The sequence below is a fragment of the Hyperolius riggenbachi genome, chromosome 4 (assembly GCF_040937935.1).
Source record: "Hyperolius riggenbachi isolate aHypRig1 chromosome 4, aHypRig1.pri, whole genome shotgun sequence".
Classification (NCBI taxonomy): domain Eukaryota; kingdom Metazoa; phylum Chordata; class Amphibia; order Anura; family Hyperoliidae; genus Hyperolius; species Hyperolius riggenbachi.
In genome coordinates, this window is record NC_090649.1 from 79,308,123 (window position 1) to 79,331,571 (window position 23,449).

At 41.9% G+C, this 23,449-nt stretch overlaps 1 protein-coding gene across 7 annotated transcripts in view; it reads left to right on the plus strand.

Moving 5' to 3' along the window:
* Positions 1 to 23,449, plus strand: part of ITSN2 (intersectin 2) — a 225,262-nt gene that overhangs the window by 139,890 nt on the left and 61,923 nt on the right. For 6 of the 7 annotated variants that reach the window (XM_068280241.1, XM_068280247.1, XM_068280245.1 and 3 more), the window contains exons 27-28: positions 4,636 to 4,732; positions 7,185 to 7,376. In XM_068280241.1, coding sequence (XP_068136342.1) covers positions 4,636 to 4,732; positions 7,185 to 7,376 — 289 coding nt within the window. Of the gene's footprint in view, positions 1 to 4,635; positions 4,733 to 7,184; positions 7,377 to 13,322; positions 13,921 to 23,449 lie in introns of those variants that run through there. The other variant, XM_068280248.1, reaches the window with a different exon arrangement.

Genomic DNA, 23,449 nt, shown 5'->3' on the forward strand with positions numbered 1-23,449 from the left:
ACGTTTTTACGCACGGAGGCCTTTTTGTACGCTTACGCTTTTACGCATCGTTAGGACGCTTTTACGCATGGATGCTATTGAGAATCTTATGCGTACGTTTTTACGCATTGCTAGGACGCTTTTACGCATGGAAACGGATGACGTCATTCGTTCCGTTTTTCAGCAGTACGCTTCTCGCATTGCCCCCTGGGAGATTGGGAGGAGCGTTATGATATTGCTGTGGTTTCCCATCAGGTCCTCCTGACTTGGTAAGTGCTGATTGGCCATTGGGGTTATGACACTTTTCAAATCATGCTGTGATAACGGCTGCTGATTTACATATCTGTTTCCCATCAGGTCCTCTCATTATGCTTTGCCCTGTGATTGGATACGTATGGTTTTTTGTATTGTGATGTTATCTGATTGGTCCATGTGACCCCATTGAAACTGTATATAAATGCCTTTGTGTTTATCTCTTTTGAGTGAGCCTATACAGCTTGAGAAAGGAGCTTGTCTCCGAAACAGCGTCTGTCGCTGTCCCTGGGCGCTATCTTTATGCAATAAAGAGCTTGAATACATCCACGTGGTGCTGCTGATCTCTTCAACTGATCTTTCAAGCATCAGCAGTGTGTCAATCACACACACGGAAGAAGCATGCAGCTAATCTAGACACACTAAGCTACTTTCACACGCATAGAGTCGCGTTGCGGTACGTTCGTTTGGTACTAACCCGTCGCAGTATCCATTAGTCTTTGTGAGGCTGGCCACATTATGCAAGGTGCGACTCAATGCGGTGGAAGTGGATGTGACGACAGAGGCGTTTCGGACTCTGCAGAACCTTTCCGAGCGGTACCATGCGGCAGGCATTTGCATTGTAGTCTCTGGCACCACAACAATATATTTCGAATGTTGCAGTGGCAGTGCGGAGTGCATGCTGTGATCAGGCGAAAGACAGTGATATATTTCCTGTCAAGCAGGGAGCGCGTCACTTTCTGGGGGTGGAGCTATTGCATATTCCCCTGTCAGTGCTGTCTGCTGCAGGGTAATATGCACTGGACTGGTGCGGCCAGCTTAGAGCACGTGATCTGCATGCTTGTTCATGGTCTTTAACTAAAAGTACTAGAGGCAGAGGATTAGCAGGATAGCTTGGAAACTGGTATTTTGTAAAAGGGTAAAAATATGGCAGCCTTCATTTCACTCCTTTAACCTCTCAGGCGGTATGATTCTTTCCTGATTTTAGGGTCTAAAAGCGGTACAATTTTTTCACGTGCTTAGACCCTACATGCAAGAAAAAAAATCATACCGCGAGAGCCTGGAGCAGCCCCAGCACTTACTCACCTCCCAAGGATCCAGCGCTGCAGTTCTCCCTCCATCCTCTGGGTGGCGCTGTAACCCTATAGTGAGATTGCCGGCTGTCGTCATGATAGTCACCGATCTCACCGCGGGGATGCAGAGCCTTCGTGGACAGGAAGAGGAATGGCCGCCAAGTCAGGATCGCCCAGAAGGTGAGTGAGAACGCCCACTGCGCGTAAGTCTCCGTATGGACCTCCCGGCGGCTACCATGTGTAGCTCGGGGTTACCGCACTGAGCTGCGATTTTCCACCCCGAGTGTAGCTTGTGGTTACTGCTAATGAGGTTAAAGGACAGCTGAAGTGAGAGGTATATGGAGGCTGACTTATTTATTTCCTTTAAAGCAATACCAGTTGCCTGGCTGTCCTGCTGATCCTCTGCCTCTAATACTTTTAGCCATAGACTCTGAACAATCATGTAGCAGATCGGGTGTTTCTGACATTGACAAGATTAGCTGCATGCATGTTTCTGGGGTTATTCAGAAACGACTGCAGCCAAATAGATCAGCAGGGCTGCCAGGCAACTGGTATTGTTTAGAAGGAAATACATATAGCAGCCCCCATATTCTTCTCACTTAAAGAAAACCTGAACTGAAAATTAAAAGTCAAAATAAGCACCCATAAATATCCAATAACTAAATACAAAATAAATACCCATAACCGCTTTCTGGTCAGCACACAGTTAAACTGTAACATCGCTCACTTGAGCCATAGGGAAACATGGACATTACCTGGTACATCAGTTTTCCTCTCAGCTATAACTGACAGCAACTGATATTTTACTGACAGCAACTGATATATTTCAGATCTGACAAAATGTTGTCAGAACTGGAAGGGATTATTGTCAGAAGAAAATGGTGAGCTTCTGAGAGGAACTGATGGAAAGGTAACTATGTAATGTTCATTTGAAGTTACCTCATGTGTTTATTTTAAATAGTTTTACTCAGTACAGGTTCTCTTTAAAGAGGAACTCCAGTGAACATTTTACTGTTGGCAGGTGATGTAGCTGCTACATGGTTTTTGGCAGTTGGAAACCGCTGTAACAGCTATTTTCCACAATGCAACAAGGTTCATAGACAGGAAACTGCCCAAAAAAGTATGTACTTTTCTTGCGGGAGGGGTTTCACCACAATATCAGTCATATAGCGCCCCCTGATGGTCTGTTTGTGAAAAGGAATAGATTTCTCATGTGAAAGGGGATATCAGCTACTGATTGGAATAAAGTTCAATTTTTGGTCAGAGTTTCTCTTTAAAGAGAAACTCCAACCTAGAATTGAACTTTATCCCAATCAGTAGCTGATACCCCCTTTTACATGAGAAATAGAATGCTTTTTCACAAACAGACCATCAGGGGGCGCTGTATGACTGATTTTGTGCTGAAACCCCTCCCACAAGAAGCTCTGAGTACCGCGGTACTCCTGGCAAACTGCCACAATGTAACAAGGCTCACAGACAGGAATTAGCTGTTTACAGCTGTCTCTCACAGCCAAAACAGCAAGCAGCAGCTCCATAACCTGCCCACAGTAAAAATGTCACCGTGTAATAAATGTCAGAATGTTAATCAGGGAGAGGAAAGATTTTACAATGAGCAAACACTGACTAAATCATTTATACATAATTATGTTAAAAAATTAAGCACTTTTTTTTACTACATTATTTTCACTGGAGTTCCTCTTTAAAGAGAAACTCCGACCAAGAATTGAACTTTATCCCAATCAGTAGCTGATACCCACTTTTACATGAAAAATATAATGATTTTCACAAACAGACCATCAGGGGGCGCTGTATGACTGATTTTGTGCTGAAACCCCTCCCACAAGAGGCTCTGGTACCGTACGGTACTCTGGGCAAACTGCCACAATGTAACAATGACACACACAGGAAATGGCTGTTTATGTAGCTGTTCTGGCTTTAACAGACAGCTATAATCTGCCCACAGTAACAATGTCACCATGTAATACATGTCAGAATGTGAATCTGGGAGAGGAAAGATTTTACAATGAGCAAACTCTGACTAAATCATGTATACATAATTATTGTAAAAATTAAGCACCTTTTTATATTAAATTATTTTCACTGGAGTTCCTCTTTAAGTTGTTAAGGTGCTAACACACATCCATTCTTGATTCACCAATTTTACCATGACCTGTAGTATGAGAGCTTACCCTACACAAATTGCTCAAAGTTTCTAGTCATATACAGGATCTTCTCAAAAAATTAGCATATTGTGATAAAGTTCATTATTTTCTGTAATGCACTGATAAACATTAGACTTTCATATATTTTAGGTTCAAATACACACAACTGAAGTAGTTCAAGCCTTTTATTGTTTTAATATTGATGATTTTGGCATACAGCTCATGAAAACCCAAATTTCCTATCTCAAAAAATTAGCATATTTCATCTGACCAATAAAAGAAAAGTGTTTTTAAAACAAAAAAAAGTCAACCTTCAAATAATTATGTTCAGTTATGCACTCAATACTTGGTCGGGAATCCTTTTGCAGAAATGACTGCTTCAATGCGGCGTGGCATGGAGGCAATCAGCCTGTGGCACTGCTCAGGTGTTATGGAGGCCCAGGATGCTTCGATAGCGGCCTTAAAGGAGAACTGTAGTGAGAGGTATATGGAGGCTGGCATATTTATTTCCTTTTAAGCAATACCAGTTGCCTGGCTATTCAGCTAATCCTCTGCCTCTAATACTTTCAGCCATAGGCCCTGAACAAGCATGCAGCAGATCAGGTGTTTCTGACAAATTTAGACAGATATGACAAGATTAGTTGCATGCTTGTTTCTGGTGTGATTCAGACACTTCTTTAGGCAAATAGACCATCAGGGCTGCCAGGCAACTGGTATTGCTTAAAAGGAAATAAATATGGCAGCCTCCATATCCCTCTCACTACAGTTCTCCTTTAAGCTCATCCAGAGTGTTGGGTCTTGCGTCTCTCAACTTTCTCTTCACAATATCCCACAGATTCTCTATGGGGTTCAGGTCAGGAGAGTTGGCAGGCCAATTGAGCACAGTAATACCATAGTCAGTAAACCATTTACCAGTGGTTTGGCACTGTGAGCAGGTGCCAGGTCGTGCTGAAAAATGAAATCTTCATCTCCATAAAGCAAATTATGTAGTAGAAGGGTAAACTGAGCGAATGGACACATTAGGTAGTCCTTCAATACTTCACCCTTACGAAACTCAAACGTTTACATTCTGAGTGTATTGGGTTTATTACCGCATGCAGATTTTGCCTTTGCACTGACACACCGCAGACCTGCACGGAATGGTAGTAAACGTGTGTGTTGTTTTCCAGGCAAGAGGGAAGAAGCGCCAGAAGGGGTGGTTCCCAGCCACTCATGTCAAGTTATTAGGACCAAATGTTGACAAGCCAACTTCAGCTGTCATTGCAGGTAAGAACCGCATGTTTGTATAGATCTACTTTTTATTATCAAACTATGTATATAGGCCATGACTGTAAATACAAACAGGAAATGATTTATTACAAATATTTACTGTACATAAGTTGCCATATTACAGTACATTTGTCTGTTAACATTCAGTTCTAAAATCGTGCTAACATTTTTATTAAGATTTTTCTAAAGTTGCCCATTAAGGGTACAATGATTTCATCAAATGCAATCTTGCAACACACTTTTTACGATCGTAAGTAATCGGAAAGTAATTAATTACTTCCATAGATTGGTCAATTGGGGTATTTTTTCTCTTTAGATACGATTGTAAAATCCAACTTTCAGATCTATTACGTTTTCTGTTCCAGTCAATGAAAGAATAATTTTACACGCTGCACAGTTTTCTGTACAATTCAATCATAAAAAGTGTCGGAAAATCACATCTGATGAATGAATTGTACTGTTAATGTGCACCTTAATAGTGGCCACTCACGATGCAATCTTTTTCATCCAATATTACCATTTCTATGTAATGTAAGGGACCGCCTAACTTACCCATTCACTATATTTACTCAGTTTTCCCTTCTGCTACATAGATTTGGTAAAACTGGAAGAAAAAGATTGGTTCATTAGTGGCCATCTTGGGTCAGGATTATCAAATCTGTTAGTTTTTACTTCTTTTTTTGAAGAGATTCACTTTTCTTCTGTAGTGACAACACAGCAAACAGGGAGCCTGTCTGATGGGGTTTGTTTGTAAAGCTGCATTACAAATGTAAAATATGAGGGTGTTCCAGAAAGTAACAGCAGTTTGCTTTTATCTGCCATGCAAGGTATTCATACTGTGTAATGTAAGTTGCATCTGTCATCTTTTCTTTCCCTATACTACTTATGTGACTGCAGAACACTGGTTTCTGTTTGTTCTGTAGCATTATTATGTATTGGATTTATATAGCGCTAGCATATTACGCAGCATTAACATGAAGCCCTGCCCCAATTCTTCTAATCCATAGTGTAGGAGCGTGATGCTACTGCACCTGCGATTACCTGCAAAAAAAAATGTCATACATGCCTGGGGCTTCCTCCAGCCCCTGTCAGCCTGATCTGTCCTTCAACGCCATCTTCCAACTTCTGGATGCTCTGTACAGGCTTACTTAAGTTTGTCCAGTCGGGGCTTACTGCGCACGCCCAGCCTAATGCGCGCCATGGCGCTCCTGTGGCTGAGTGTTCTATGCCTGCACAAGTGCTGAACGCTCCCGCGACGCGGCCCCGACCGGCCAAACTTACTGGAGCCCTTACGGAGGAACCAGAAGGCGGAGGACAGCGGCGAGGGTTGGATCAGGCCGAAGGGGGCTGGAGGAAGCCCTGTGTATGCATGAACATTTTTTTGCAGGTCATCTCAGATACACTTTAAATGCTCACTTGAAATTGGCTGTTCATTGTGAACATTTATATTGCTTCATTGATGCACTTAAAATGTAGTCCTGATCTGCCTATTCTAAACTTAGTGTCTCTCTGTCCCCTCCAGTGTGTCAGGTCATTGCCATGTATGACTGTGATCTGCCTATTCTGAGCGTAGTGTCTCTCTCTGACCCCTCTAGTGTGTCAGATCATTGCCATGTATGACTGTGATCTGCCTATTCTGAGCTTAGTGTCTCTCTGTCCCCTCTAGTGTGTCAGGTCATTGCCATGTATGACTGTGATCTGCCTGTTCTGAGCTTAGTGCCTCTCTGTCCCCTCCAGTGTGTCAGGTCATTGCCATGTATGACTGTGATCTGCCTATTCTGAGCTTAGTGTCTCTCTGTACCCTCTAGTGTGTCAGGTGATTGCCATGTGTGACTGTGATCTGCCTGTTCTGAGCTTAGTGTCTCTCTGTCCCCTCTAGTGTGTCAGGTCATTGCCATGTATGACTGTGATCTGCCTGTTCTGAGCTTAGTGCCTCTCTGTCCCCTCCAGTGTGTCAGGTCATTGCCATGTATGACTGTGATCTGCCTATTCTGAGCTTAGTGTCTCTCTCTGACCCCTCTAGTGTGTCAGATCATTGCCATGTATGACTGTGATCTGCCTATTCTGAGCTTAGTGTCTCTTTGTCCCCTCTAGTGTGTCAGGTCATTGCCATGTATGACTGTGATCTGCCTGTTCTGAGCTTAATGTCTCTCTGTCCCCTCCAGTGTGTCAGGTCATTGCCATGTATGACTATGATCTGCCTATTCTGAGCTTAGTGTCTCTCTGTCCCCTCCAGTGTGTCAGGTCATTGCCATGTATGACTGTGATCTGCCTATTCTGAGCTTAGTGTCTCTCTGTCCCCTCTAGTGTGCCAGGTCATTGTCATGTATGACTGTGATCTGCCTATTCTGAGCTTAGTGTCTCTCTGTCCCCTCCAGTGTGTCAGGTCATTGCTATGTATGACTATGATCTGCCTATTCTGAGCTTAGTGTCTCTCTGTCCCCTCCAGTGTGTCAGGTCATTGCCATGTATGACTATGTCGCCAACAACGAGGATGAATTGAACTTCAGCAAAGGGCAACTCATCAATGTTATCAATAAAGATGACTCGGATTGGTGGCAAGGGGAGATCAATGGGGTGACCGGCCTTTTCCCTTCCAACTATGTCAAGATGACGACGGAATGTGACCCCAGCCAGCAGTGTGAGTACCGCCTGCACTTTGTATTTGGTCTTATAGCTGAATGAATGTGGGGTCAATGTGTTTTATATACTACTAAATGCATAGAAGCATATACAACAAGGTGATCTAATTGTTACCACACTCTTGATTCTAAAGCCAAATCTACACGATACGATTCTTTGTACGGTTCCGTTACGATTCTGTTTTCGATTCAATTAAATCCGACATGTCCGATCGGGATTCAGTTCTATTCGATTCGCCATTGCAAAACAATGGCAAATCGAATTGAATCGAATCCCGGCCGAACATGTCGGATTTCATCGAATCGAAAATCGAATCGTAATCGAACCGTACAAATAATCGTATCGTGTAGATGGGGCTTAACAGTGGATTTACCAATTTTATGTTGTATGGAAATGGCATTCTGCAAGTATAATGTGTGTGTAATTGGAACTGTTCAGGATACAAAAATGAGATTATTTTGTTTCAAGATGCTATATCTGGAGTGGTCGTCATTTACTGAGTCGCTGATCAGGACCAAGCATGCAGTAAACAAGTGTTCCATCACTCAATGGCTACATGCTAGTTTTAGGTCACTTCAAATCGTAGGGCAGCAGCCCAGAGGTTTGCACTTTTAAAAGCTAACCAACAAAGTCAGGTATCATATACCTATGGAAGCTGCCATATTTATTTCCTTTTAAACCATACCAATGGCCTGGCAGTCCTGCTGATCTTTCTGAAGAGTAGAGTCTGAATCACACACCTGAAAAAAGCATGCAGCTAGTCTTGTCAGATTTTTGTCAAAAACATCTGATATGCTGAATGCTTGTTCATAGTCTATGGCTAACATTATTAGAGGCAGAGGATCAGCAGGACAGCCAGGCAATGTGCATTATTTAAAGGGAAATTAACATGTCCGCCTCCATATCCCTTTCACCTCGGGTTCTCTTGAACGGGTAAGACCCTGTGCAATCGCAGACAATTCCAAAATCGCTAGGCTGATGAAAGACAATCTAGGTTATTCCACAGGGGGATTGGGATTTCCACAAATCAGTCACGGGTCCTGCAGCATTTATGAGATTTTCCTGGAATTATCGGATTCACAGCAATTACGGGGAAATTGCGCTGAAAACCATTTTACTTCATGATGTTTGCGATGATTTCTGGAATTGGAAACGTCGCTTCTGTGGGTCCCGGGCCTAAAAGCAGTTCAAGCAGAAAACATAACCATATCCCACTTCTCCCTAAACCATTCCTTCATTTTCATGTATTAACTTGTTTGACCATCAGATATAAAATGACATATTTCGAGTCCTATTATCTTAGTGTCAGCTCTGTATGTCTAATTTTCACATGAGGGCTTTGCCACAGTCATTGTGGGCTGCATAGTCATTGCTAGAAATGGCCAGTGAGATGCAAATATTTATATTTGCAGCTTGAAAATGGACCAATCAAATTGTGCCAGAGTAGAATTTTATTAGTCCATTTTCAAGCTGCATACATTTTCATACAACAGTTTCATGATCCTACATTAACTCAGAATTCTTAGTAGGTTATTGATAATCCCTATTTATTGCCTTGTAATACTGTCTACCTAACCCTTTTCCCTTCAGCAATCTTCCTGTTTCAGTGTCACCTTTTGTAGACCCAGCCTTGTTATGTGGCCCAAATACATAGACTGTAGATTCAGGCAGGGATGGGTTTCTGGAAAGGCCAGAAAGGCCCGGGCCTTGGGCGGCTGTAGTACCTGGACATGAAGGAGGGGCTGTTAGTACTACATATGAAAGAGGATGGAAATGGGGAGCAACACATGAAAAAGGAAACTGATGCTGAAGGGAGCTGTGCATAAAAGAAAGAGGGGGCGGCACATGGAATGGGAGGGGCACTGTGGTACAAGAAAAGGGAGTCGCAACATACTTGGCCTTGGGAAACAACATGCGTGTCGTAGGTGCACAAAAAGTATAAATCCGGCCATATTAGTCCTACTAAGAAAGGATAGATTCACACTGGAGATTTGCGGAGGGGAAAAGTTTCATCACACAATGTGTAAATGTACAAGCTCACTACAACTGTACGTGCAAATGTTACAAGGTACCGCAGAGCATACATCCTGTTAGGCCTCGTTCACATCATGGCCGTTCCCATGCGCTTTTCACAGCGCGTTGCCCTGTGAGTTCTGCAAGGTATTGATTTTCCCATGTTATTAAATGTAGCTGGTTCACATCCATGCGCTGAGCTGCGTTACAAAAACTGGGGTGTTGCATGCACTTGTGTGCATTGAGCTGTAAAGCGCACATCAATGCAAGTGAATGGTTGCGCTTTTTTAGGGTTTTTTTTTTACCCCGAATTGAAAAACAAAACGTCAAATTAAAACAAATCTCTGTTGACAAGTGCTACACTAAGCAAAACATGCTAAAAAGTGTGTTTAAGCGCACTAAAACGCACACCAACGCATGCAGGTTTTTTTGTCATGTACTTTTACACGTTTCTCACTGCACCCAATGTAAACAAGGCCTTATCCATCGCACCACTAATGTGAACACACCATTTTGCAATATTTATGCGTGCGTGTGAATACACCATTACAACATTTTTGCATTTATATTGTCTGAAGCAACACTCCAGTGTGAATGTAGCCAAACCAATGTAGTCCCTTTTCTGTTTTCAGTACGGCAAGTGTTAAGAAACTAGAATTATTTATGCAAATGAGCTTGTCTAATCACTTATTGAATTCAGTCAGTTTCCTGAAAAGTAAAAAAAAAGCCAAAAGAGCTTTATCGGACTTAGAAAAGGCTTCTAATAGGATTTAGATCTGGAAAAAGATTAGGTCATTATTTGTTTTTTGTTTTTTTAGCTGAGCAATTCAGTGTTACAGTGAATCCCTAAAAATTAAAATAAAAATGAGACGCAGTTATATTTACCTTTAGTAAAACACATATCGCAAACATTTATTTTCACTTCATGCTTGCTTGACGCTCCCGCATACACAGTTTTGAGTTCAGATTTTCTGATTTTAATCTGCACTCACAGTGAAAACATTCATATACACTTGAAAAATGTCAGAAAAGATTTCAAGCTGCCATTGATTAGAATCGAAAATATTTTACCGCCGTCCAAGATCTTAATTTACAAACTTAAAATGTAATTTTTTTTTTTTTTCTACTGCCAGTGTCGCAATAGAAAACTGCAGTCTCACTTGAAATGGCAATTCTATTTCATAGCTAAGGTTAAATGTGGTGAATTATGATGATTAGGCATTTTAATGGTGGCCTATTTGCCACAACACTATACAGAGTTCATTGATAAGGAAGTTGCCGCTTGTGTAAAATAGTATCCGCCTCCATTTGTAGTAAACAAATGAACTCCGAGTCCCAACCTGCTCCGTTTTTCCAGAGAAGGGAATGTTTTGTTCAGAGCCACCTATAGTGCAATGCATGCAAATGTGACGTGAAAACTGAGTGTGAATTGATAATCCAACGTTTTGTAACGGCCATGCGTACCTTTGGAAAAATCCTAATCCAGAATCTATGGAATAACAAGATAAACCCATCAGTTTGATGAAAACATGCATAGAACGTCATGCGCCAGGAGAATGCTAACTAAATCGTCCCAAACCGAGAGATCAGAATCTGAATCAGGGTAAGGGGGAGTGTAAGTACCAGCAGTGCCCCCCTATGTGATGAGAAACGAGAAAGGATCGCTATGTGGTTAGAAAATAAATCAGAGGAACCCCATCCAAGCAAAGGGGCAAGCGAAAACTCCTATAGTTCCAATGATCTAGGTGTTTTCACATGCCAAGTGGCTTGGCTGTGGTTCCAGAGTAAACAAACATAAAACTCCTGACCAGTGGCGTAACTACAATTCATGGGACTCCCCAGCAAAACTTTAATGCCCCCCCCCCCCATGTTCATACCCCTTCCCTCCCCTTGGTGGCATTCACAGCCTTGGGGCCCATCTCACAAGGGTCATAAAACAAGTGTGGCCATCATGTTCTTCACACCCATAACAAGTGTAGCCCCAAAAACACCAGATGTGAAGTATATTCTCCTGTATGGGAGGAAGGGAGGGAAGGTTAGTGGTTGGGATCCCCTGCAATCACAGGGGTTGCATCCCTCTAGTTAAGCCCCTGACAATGCCAGAGAGTGAAACCGGTCGGGCATAAGACAGGCACCTGTTCAGAAGGTAACTTGGGGCGAAGAAAGATTTTACAATGGGCAAATACTGACTAAATAATTTATAAATGTTATAAAAAATTTGCAATTTTATGAATTACACTAGTGACCTAAGCCCGTTTAAAAATGGGCTCTAGGTCGGTCACCGCCGTGCGTGTGCATGCGCCCAGCCGGCCCGCCCCCTGGTCCGACCCGCCCCCTGGTCCGACCTGTGTCCTGTCCCAGCGGCTGTCAGTGCAGGACATGCGCAGTAGTGCAAAAGCACTGACACAGGGACCGGACGCAGGGACACTTGCCTTTTGTTAGGTAGGATTATTTTCACTACAATCCCTCTTTATGAAGTTGACCTGTGATTATGTGCTTTTTACCTCATGCGCTTCAGTAATATTGCTCAGCTTTACTTCAGGTTCATCATTCAAGTAACCCAGATTGATTGAAAACAGGCTATAGACAACATTATGGTTTAGTACAGTGTTTCTCAGCATTTTATTTGTATGTACCCATTTTGAAAAACCGCTCACCAAGTACGTGGTAGTAGTAGTAGTAGTAGTAGCAGTAGTAGTAGTAGTAGCAGCAGCAGCAGCAGCAGCAGCAGCAGCAGCAGCAGTATTGGTTTATAAACAATTTCCAAGCATTTACTATTACTTTCAATAAAGTAAAATACAGCAAAGTCCGGGCGGCTCCTTGTTCTTGGAACTACTCTTAGATGTGAGTAGTTCTGAAAAACTCAAGAGAAGGAGGGTTAATTGTATGTGTAGTACAGCTAAGAAATAGAACATTAGTGCAAAGAAAAAAAAAGTCTCCTGTTGTTTTCCAGTACAGGTAGAGTTAAAAAAAGAGCTTCTCTGAGCTCTTCGACCCACTGGGTCCAATACAGTCCTGCTTTCTGAATCACTGAAACAGCCAAGAGTCGCTGAGGGACAGCTTGAGATAAGGTTGACTGCAAGAAAGTTCAAAGTGTCATTATTTCTGGGGTTTGTAAATGATGCAATGTGATAAAAAAAAGCAGCTATATAACCAAAAGTAAGAAGTTTTAAGGCCTATATAACCAAAAGTAAAAAATATGAGACTCTTCTTTGGTACTAATGTTCTATTCATTATCCATACTACACATACAATTCATTATATCATAAGTTTTATATCAGTTCAAGTTGGCTTTAAAGTGAACCTTAAGCCAGAAAAAAATGAGTTTTACTCACCTGGTGCTTCTACCAGCCCCCTGCAGCAGTCCTGTGCCCTCGCAGCCACTCACTAATCCTCTGGTCCCGCGCTGCCAGCTAGTTTCGTTTTTGCCGACAGGCCCGTCAGGACTGGCCACGCGTAGCTTTTTCAGGATTCCCGACTGTAACTAGCGCTATTGCGGGCCGCAACGCGTACAAAAGTACGTTTTGCCTCATATCTATGCGTGCGTAATGCGGCAACGCGTATTTTTGTACGCGTTGCGGCCTGCAATAGCGCTAATTACAGTCGGGAATGCGTAAAAAGCTACGCGTGGCCAGTCCTGACGGGCCTTTCGGCAAAAAACGAAACTAGCTGGCAGCGGAGGACCAGAGGATTAGTGAGTGGCTGCGAGGACACAGGATGGCTGCAGGGGGCTGGTAGAAGCACCAGGTGAGTAAAACTCATTTTTTTTTTCTGGCTTAAGTGTCTCTTTAAGCAGACAGAACTATTAGTACACAGTTATGTGTGTACACTATAACTGTGCCATAGTACGCTTTGTTTGCATGTTGCAGTAACTGTGAGGGAACAGCACTGATATTTCATGTTGGGTATGTTCTCTGTTTTTTGTTTGTAGGACACAGCCTTGTCTGCCTGTATGAAAGCACCACAGAGACCCACTATCCCTGTATGAGTATAGCGAGGAGAGAACCCGCGTCTTTGGCTGCGTTTGAACTCCTCTCGACCCAGTTCCGCCGTCAAGATCACCTCTCGCCTCAGACGACCAGTGCTGCCTTTGCGTTGTCATTTTGTGGTTATGAAAGGATAGTGGGTTTTTGTGGGTCTTCCATAGCTTTCAGCTTGGCTAAGCGCGGTTGGTCATTGTTGCATGCTAGCCAATGTCTCTGCCAGCAAGACAAAAGTGTCAGAAGCCTGTGCTGCTGTATGAGCCTGCAATGCATTGCTTAGCACTGCTTCTCACACCTCACTAGCTGCCTTGTTACAGCTTTCTCTATGGGGTCTGGGCACACAAAGACCCACTACAACACAACTAATCACAGTGTTTTTATGTGTCATTTTGTAATAACTCAAAGGCCTAGTCAACCTAACATGCTAGCTAAAGAGCTACTCAAAGCAGCAAGCACAAAATGTGTATAACTTTTATAGTCCTTTACAGCCAGACTTATCTTTTAGTTCTTGTGATTTGGGCTTACAGACTTGTCACATGCAACCTTTTGCTGGGGGGTGGGGTGGGGGGGGGGGGGGGCTGTAAGCTGGCTCAGAAAAAGGTAGGTGCTCAAAAAACAACACATCCTGGCTGCACAGAGTCTCTCATTCATCATGTTCACAAATGAAACCCAGCTACTGTATATCCAGAGCTGAAAAACCTAGCAGAAAACCTCATTGGGAACAGTTCTCCAATCACCGCACACTCTACAGTACAAAGTGTTGTGATAGGCCGAATAGTGTGGGCGTAGTTTACTACAACCTATCTGAAACCTAGCAGTTCGAGAGGGTTCTGTCCCCACCCAATCACGTTAGAGGAATTTCCATATGCCGTTTCCTGCTGGGTCACTTAAATTAGACAAGCACCAGTTTTAAAAGCAGTCAAGTGACTTAAGAATGTATAGAAGCAAGATGGTGGATGGAATGTTTCACCACTGCAGTACAGCTCTGGATTTAGCCTTTTGGCAGGTCAATCATCTGTGACCCCCAAATAAAGAATGGCGGTAATGGCGAGGAAACACCAGTGTTCAATAGCAGTGGGAACCAGGCCTAAGACCTCGGCTCTTCTGACGGGAAGCAGAGTGGAGAGTGGTTAAGGTGTGGATGTGTACGTTGCTGCCTACAAGCACAGCTTCACAAAGTTTCTTTGCTCTTGTAGAGTTCCCGAGGTCATACTTATAGTTTCAAAACTTTCCTTTTCCATCTATGGAACAAGGTTTATAAAGATTCTAGTAAATAAAGTGGCTTGTGAGCAGGGCAACTTGCTATGGAAAGTAAATATTAGGAGGCATTGTAGAGCACTTCAGCAAATACCGTAACCAGCATTTTGTTACTTTCAAGAATTTTCAGTTTGAACTGGAATGCACCATTAACCTTATTTTTAAAAGGCCTAGGAAAGCCAATTATCGAGTAAGCACTTAAAGGATACTTGAGTTGTAAATAAAGAGTATTCTTTTACTTACCTGGGGCTTCTTCCAGGGCCCATAGTCTTGTATGTCCCTCACTGTCCTCCCGGGCCTCCTCCTTGATCTGCTGTGTGGCCTGTGAAGGCTGCGACTTAGCCAAGTCGTGCACTACTGTGCATGTGCTGACCGCACCTCCTTGATCAGTGCAAAACTGGTAACCACGAATGGGCAGAATGCTCCCTGGTATGGGAGTGCTATCAAAGCGCACAGCCATGTCAGCACATGCGCTGGAAGCAGCAGGAGGACGGCAAAGTGGCCTACTAGACTACAGGGGCTGGAAGATGCCCCAGGTAAGTAAAAGAACACACTTGAATTACAACTCTGGTATCCTCTAAAGAGAAGTTCTAGTAAGTTCTAGCATCGGGGTAGTTGGGTAGAAGTTAATTATGATGCTTTAATTTACATTTTCCTCTGCCTCAGACATCAGTAAGGCCTGGTGCACACCAAAGGAGTTTTCTGAGCGTTTTGAGTTTTTAAATCTGCTGCTAATGTTATCCTATGTGTCTGTGCACACTGGAGCAATGAGGTTTTGTAAAGAAAAACCCGTAGCATTACATTGGGAAGAGCTTTTAGTGGTTTCAAAAGCTCTTCCCAATGTAATGCTATGGGGTTTTTTACAAAACCTCATTGCTCCAGTGTGCACAGACACATAGGATAACATTAGCAGCAGATTTAAAAACTCAAAACGCTCAGAAAAACTCCTCTGGTGTGTTCCAGGCCTAAAGGTGCCCATACACTCGTCAGATTGGCAGCAGACAGATAAGAAATGCATCTGATGATCTATCTGATGCGTTTTTAGAACATTTTTTACCAGGATAGAATTCCAATAGATTTCAGTTTGAAATCTGTTGAAATTCGATCTGATGGCATTTTTTGCCATCAGATTTCCATTAAGGCCAATGCAAACTGATAAGCAATCTCATCAGATCGACCTAAATTTTCCACCCTGCTAGTTCGATGGAAATCCATCGAAATCGATCGAAATCGGCCGTCGATCGGTCGATTGGCCAACCGATTTGCGATCGATCGATCGATCGATCGCGATCGATCGGTCGGCCAGAAAATCGGCTGAGTGTATGGGCTGCTTTATGCCTAGTACACACATTGCAATTTTTCATTCATTTCCACTGCCAGTGGATATACTAATGATTAATCATAATTTATTAATAAAGTTGAAGAGAGGGCTGTGCCAGTACACAATTTTCACATTTGATGCAGCTAGTTCTGTGAAATTCCCTTTGGAAAAGTCACATGACCCAGTGATCAGTGCACAAAGTAAGTAGGAGCGTCTTCCTCTGCATAGAGTGGTCACCTGACCTCACCCACCTCCTCCCTCTGCTCCTCTCTGTAGGCGGGGTCAGCTCTGGGTTCACATGAGAAGGTGCTCCCTCGCAGCTTTTCCCAGACTACCTCATGAGGATGGGATGGGGAGGAGTTTGGACACAACAAAGAATTCTGTTCAGTCCTACCAAGCAACATCTGACATTGGCATAGGAAGTCAGCATTGCAAACCCCAGTAAGTCAAGTAATGATAAAGAAAACAAAAAAGATAATTATGCAAAAATTGGTTTATGTTCCAAACCTTATACATTGCAAATTATGATATATTTTACACAATATACATTAAAAACACACAAGCTTTATGGCTTTATGTGCATCTTAAAACTTGTCAGTGCTTTGAGTTTCTCTTTAACATAAACTAGAGTTGTTATTAAGGCTCTAACTGTCCCAACTATCCATAGTAAAACCACTCTGGATGACCAATCCCAATATTATCCCAATATTGGTAAGCAGTGTTTTTTATTTTGTGCTGGTGGGGAACTACAACTCCCAGCATACCTTTATTGCTGTCTGTTTCCCTGACAACAGGAAAACCCTTTAAGTGATGGTCATGTCTAGGAGAAGTCACGGAGAAGCATGTGATTTGTTTGATCGGCTGATAGAATTGCAAACCTCTGATTTGCTGTGATCCCATCATGCGTTAGCACATGATCATGACTAGCAAATCAGAGGCTTGCATATCTATCACCTGACCAAACTGATCACATGCTTCTCCGTGAGTTCTCCTAGACATGACCATTACTACACTTCTTGCTTTAGTTTTTCATAAAATAACGCTTTTCTAGTCATTCATTTTATGTTTTCTATCATAACTCAGAGGCTTATGTTATTACAAAAGGACTTTATCATCACTTTACGAGTGCAATAGTTTCTTGTGTGTTCAGCTCATTTATTTGGGCCTGTGTTACACAGGTAGAATGTATAAGTATTACATGTGTTGGGTTGACATCAACATTCTTTTTTTTTATTTTTTCCTTTACCGTGACCAAAGGGTGTATGTGTATCCATGACTGAATAATGTACACTTTTGTTGTCCTTTGGACATTAAAGATTGGGCTGTATTCTTTCCAGCAGCCTGGTGTAGCCTTCCCTCTCTAGCACATCTGATAACTGAAGGGCTGCTGTACACCCATTTGACTTCAGTTCACTTCCTGCTAACTTAAACATCAGTTCCTGTCCCAGTTAAACTAATGAATGGGAAACTAAGATTGGCTAGAGTTGAGGTCAAACTGGAGACAAACTGGTCAACCTGTAATTGAACCGCCATAAAACGAATGTCAAGTAGAGGTCTAACTGAACTCAAAGTTGTGTGTACACTAGCCGTAAGGCAAGCCATTATAATCCATAGTAACCAAACACTGGCACAAGCATACAACCTAAGCAGTTTTATTATTACATTGTTATGATATGGCATGTTGTCGGCCTTTCATAGAATGAGAATTCTGGATTCAGTTAGTATTGCAACTGTATGTTCATGGCTTTGTATAGCTAGGATAATACATTGGTGAACGTTTTCAACTTAAGATTTTCATTATGTGTTACAACAGTCCCCAGGGTGAAGATAGCAAAGAGTTTTATAAACTCCTGCATTCCCAGCAGTCATGTGACAATGTTCACCTTATATTGGGGTTGCAGTTAATGTATAGCATCTTCTAGTGGCTGGAGGAGACCAACACTGTTATCACTGGAAGGGATGCAGGGAAGTCAGACTTCCATAAACGTCTGCATCTACAGCAGTCATGTGACACGCTCTGCTTATATCAGGACTGCAGTTAATGTATAGCATCCTCTAGTGGCTGGAGGAGACAAACGCGTATCACTGGAAGGGATGTCAGACTATATATTTGTGTATAGCAATAACTTGCTAGATGTACTAAGAAGGTGGGCAGACACAAGCACTTTATTTTGGGGGAATTTTGCATGTCAGTAACTCTTGGAGAAACGAGGATCACCAACAAAATAGATAAAAACAAGAGCATTAAAGGCTGACCTATGAGTAACGCCTTTGCTAAGGAAGAGTCACCCAAATGCCCAACCTTTAAGGCTTTGATGCTGTTACCCTAGCACAGTGATGGCTAACCTTGGCACTGCAGCTGTGACAAAACTACTAATCCCATCATGCCTCTGCCTCCCTGAGTTATGCTTAGAGCTGCCGGGGTATTGCAAAGCCTCATGGGACTTGTAGCTCCACCACAGCTGGAGTGCCAACGTTAGCCATCACTGCCCTAGCACATCACCTTAACCTACCTTTGGCGTCTCTCTGACAAAATCTAACTGCCGAAAAAACAGGTAAAAGGTGCTTTTGTGAAGACTCCTTCGCCTAATGTCCTACCTGGACAAGCCTAAATCCGTTTAGCTTAATGATCACACCTCTGCTTCAGCTTTAAAGAATTACTGCATGAATGCACTTAAATATAGGTATCAGTTTACCTCGGAGCATTATGTAGGGCCCGTTTCCACTACACACAGTGCGGTGTGATCACCACACCGCATGCAAACTGCAGTCAATGTTCATCAATGGGGCCGTTTCCCATTGATGCAAATTTCCGGTGCTGCTGAATTTATGAATAGCATGCTGCAGTTGTCCTCAGTTTGCATGTGGGTCCCATAGGGGTTGTATTGAGCCACACCTCATTGCGGCACGACCAGAAGTACATGCGGGTGTACGCGGTGCGATGATTGCACCGCAGGTCGGCTATGAGGCCAGTAGAAACAGGCCCTAAGATATTTTAGCCACAAATAAGCATAAGCAAACCAACGCTTTAAAAACCTCCACTGTTATAGCAGAACAAGATCTTAAATAGTATTTATAAACTGGATTATCATGGTTCTGCCTTACACAGAGCGGAGAAAAGGGGGCTACACTTTAATATTTTATATTTAAGGCTCATTCTCACTCTTGCGGTGAAATATTTATGCTTCTGTAGAATGTCATGTTCCTCTGGCATCATTGCCTTGTGGGATCAGCACTATTGAATGATTGTAATTTTTCTATTGTATTATGCTGAAGTGGACTGCACAAGTACCATAGCCAACAGAAAGATGTACATTTCCTGTGTAATGCCAGAGTTACAGTAAACACTGTAGTGTAACTGGAATGGGGTAAAGTGGACTTGGACTCGCAAAATAAACGTGAGACCAACAAAGATAAAGCTTGGTACACACATTTGATTATGATTGGCCAATCACTGACCATATTTACCACCTCTATGTAGTACGAGGGTTTACTTACACAATCTGCTCATAGTATTCAATATCTGTTGACCCTCATAGTACACGGAAGCGGTATAAGTGGTCAATGATTGGCCGATCAAATTTAAAAGTGTGTACCAGGCTTCAGGGTCCGTACATACATCCAGTTTTGGTTGGCTAATGATTGGCCAATTTTACCACACCCATACAGTATGAGAACCAACAGGTTCTGAATACTATGAACAGATTGTGTTACGATAGCTCTCATACTACATGGTGGTGTTGAAATTGGCCAATCAAACTTGAATGTGTGTACGTGGCTTAAGTCTTTGTTAGATGCAGCCTTATTTACAAGCTGAGTCGTAGTATGAATTGTTCCTTTTCTACAGCCATCAGATTTCCTCCAGCAAGAGTAGCAGGAGAAGGTCTAAGCACTTGAGGCTCCACCCTTTGTCCCCATGTTATCACATTCTTGCTCCCGCCTTGATGGACGACATCACAAGGGTGGCATATTCATACATGCGCTACCTGGAAATACAGTGGGGGGGGGGGGGGAGCTAAGAGCAATATATGCTATAAACAGTGGGGCAGAGTTATCAAAACAAATTGGAGCAAAGTATTTGCAAATGTGGAGCAATTGCTCTGACCAACCAATCAACATCCTTGATCTGGGCATCTGCTTCACCTGCAATCTTCTATGCGTTGGTTTTAGTACACTTGCTCAATGGCAGATAGTAAGGCTCCATATTACTTTCATTGTTACTTGATAATATGGCTGCATCTAGCTCTCATTTTTACTTTGTGTACATTTAAGTGTTTAGACTTGATATTCATTAGGCCAATTCCTGAATGGGGATGTGTAGTTTTTTTTTGTTTTGTTTTTCATGTCGCAGTTCACTATGTTCATTACTAAAACGTATGTTATTTTTTTTTAATGCTGTAAAATTAGCCCACATTTTTGCAAAATGGCTCAATGTTTAATATGGTAGTTCCAGGAACACTGTACAGAGGTGGTCATGAACAATACAATTTGCTGAACGATTATTTGCAAACGATTCTTCATCCCTAAATCCAATCTGATCAGATTAATGAAATCGCACCGATTTTTGTATCACGCCAATCTGATTGGATTGGTCAGGAGATTTTTGTCTATTAGTGGTCCCAATCGATAATTTGTAATCTTTCATGCAAAGAATGCTTTGTTAACGATCAGCAAATTGTAGTTAGTGGCTACCTTATCCTTCCTCCTTTATCTCAGCCAGTTCATTGACCCTGACCTTTGTCCTGCAGTGCTACATGGTATTTAGGCATTATTTTGTCCTTGGATAGCTCCATCTGCTGGTCATACAAATATGTGTGAAATATTTATTGCAAATAATTCATATTTATCAGGTTAAAAAAAAAAATAAGTTTTAGTATTGAACATAAAGTCAGATGAAATTATAAATGTCTTTCCTCCGCCATTCCAGATTTTCAGTAAGCTGTTGATTCAAGTATATACTTAATCTATCTGATACATCAGTGTTACAGTGAGATATTTCTTACACATAGATATAAATATGGTACACTATAGAATATTTGCCAAGGATCAAACTACATTTCAGCCTCTTCTCTTCTACAGTATTGTTCTCCAATGAAAGTAGTAGTGGCATTTATGTCCCAACATTCAAACTTCCGTATGTTACACTCGGAACACTTTTTAGAATTTATACTCTATGCATTATTTGGTTCACCATTTTGCCATCAGATGAGAAAGTTGCATTGTTGTAAACTCCCATTCTCAGTGTTTGCTTCATAGAGTAATGAGTTCATCCAGGAGCAACTTAAGGTGGCCGCTAACAATACAGTTTGAAAAACTATCATTTACAAATGATTCTTCGTATGAACAATTGGAAATAATCGTTTGGGGCCACTAAAGGATTAAAATCTTCTCACAAATCCGATCAGAATAATGAAATCCGATTTGGGGGAAAAATCCTGTCAATCTGAGTGAATTGGTTAGAAGATTTTTCTCCTTTAGTGGTCATCAACATTCATTTCCAATCGGTTCTACAAACAATTGTTCGTAAACAATCGTTCGGCAAATTGTATCGTTAGCGGCCACTGTTATTTATGAGATAATATGCTCATGAAGGGAATAATCCTGTGAGGAATTAAGGAAACTTTTCTCGTTTTTTGTTATTCCCTCGGAAATGAGAGGCGTTGGTATGATCTGCTTCCTCCTTTTTACATTTTTCTTCAGTGTAAACACAAGTAGATTTTGACAAGACTGTCCTGTTGTCTAGTAACCCCAAGCCCAGCTCCTGCTAAAACATAGATATTTGAATTGCTACTTCTTTCAGAACAAATAGTAGCAGAGATGATTGTTTGCAAAGGAAATTAAAGGACACCTGACCAGAGGCAAAGCTACCCAAGAGAAACACGGAGGTATGCTTATGCTGGAGCTATATACCTCTGTGTGGTGTTCGTTCTTTTCCTTGTTCCTCCCATAATCACTCCCTGAAAAACTGGACTATTAGCCAAAGCCAATTCTTCAGACAGGAAAAGGAAGTCTTGCTGCGTTATTCCCTCCTACCTCCCTCCCATTTCCTCCACTCCCCTTAAAGAGGAACTGTACTTAAAATACCATAATAAGATTTCATTTTTACAGTATCACTTTATATTTAGGGTTTGCCCATTGTAAAAATCTTTCCTCACCATGGTTTACATTATGGGTTGTGCAGTACTCCTTAGGGATCCATAGACCTTCAGGAGACTAAAAAAAACACGGGGAGCCCTGTATGGTGTAGTAAGCCATGATATGCGTCAAAGTAAGGTATGGAGCATAACAACAAACACGGATTGCAAGACCAGCAACCACAGATTAATTGCAGGTGAGGAAATCCCATCCTCACTTGAGTTTTTGGGTGTCTGGGTGGGGTTCTCTCCAGAAAAAAAAAGTACATTTTAGGTTTAAAGAGCTAAAAACAAAGTTAACCCCACTTTAAACTAAGGGGTAATGTTAACAAAAACTGGAGAGGAGGAAGTAATAATTCACTGCATCGTACAATAGTGCTTCTTTAAGAGAAGGGAATGGGCGGGCCATAGGAGGAACATTGCAGAGAGCCTGCCTCTTCCTGGCTGAAAATTTGACTTAAGCCTGAAGTCTGTTTTTTTAAGGAATGATTTTAGAGACCGAATGGAACGGACAATGTAGAGGTACGTGGATGTAGCTCTGTGCTTACCTTATGTAGATTTGCCTCAGGTTAAGTATTCTTTACACAGAGGTGTTGTCTGGGTTACTAAACAATATATGAAGTAATAATGCATAGAGACTGTCTTCAGTTTTGTGACGTGGAGGTAAATTGTGATTTGTTTTTAATACAAATGTTTCTTTGGGACAAAGGCAGGTAGGATAACTATATGAGTTTAAAATCTGGTTTTATTATCTGTACATCTGAATGTAATTCAACGTACCCATTGCTGGATCCTGTATTTCAAGAGGTGTCTCCTTCTTCAGTGTTTTGTTTGAAGCAAGCTCAATATTACTTGTTACACGTATAGGTAATTCATCTTGGAAATGTTTTTCCTTTTTTATCACACATCATTTTCTTACATAAGTACGTTTGCACTGTTCTTGGCAATGATGGTACTGCAGTGTGTGCGCTTGGGTCTGAAATCGGAGTATAAAATGTGATAATTTATTGATGATTAAGAAATTGGAGTATGTTAAGTAGGTAATATTTATGTGCTAGCTTGTGTAATCATCCTTGGGAAATGATGATGTAAATGAAATGCTGACGTTGTTTTCTATATGCTGTCTACCATAATGGGGCTGATTTATTATGACCAGAGGACACAAAAATAAAGTGGTTGCCCAGCAGCCAATCACACCAGCTGTCCGTCTTCTGTTTAATTTGGAGGGGATAAAAAGATCATTGATTGCTCTGGACCATGCATGTTTCTCCTTTCATTCTATGTCCTGTGTGCATCAACACATAGAAGAGGACGTATTGAAGCTATAAGATATTCCGGCAGAAATAGAAATATTAAAGGACCA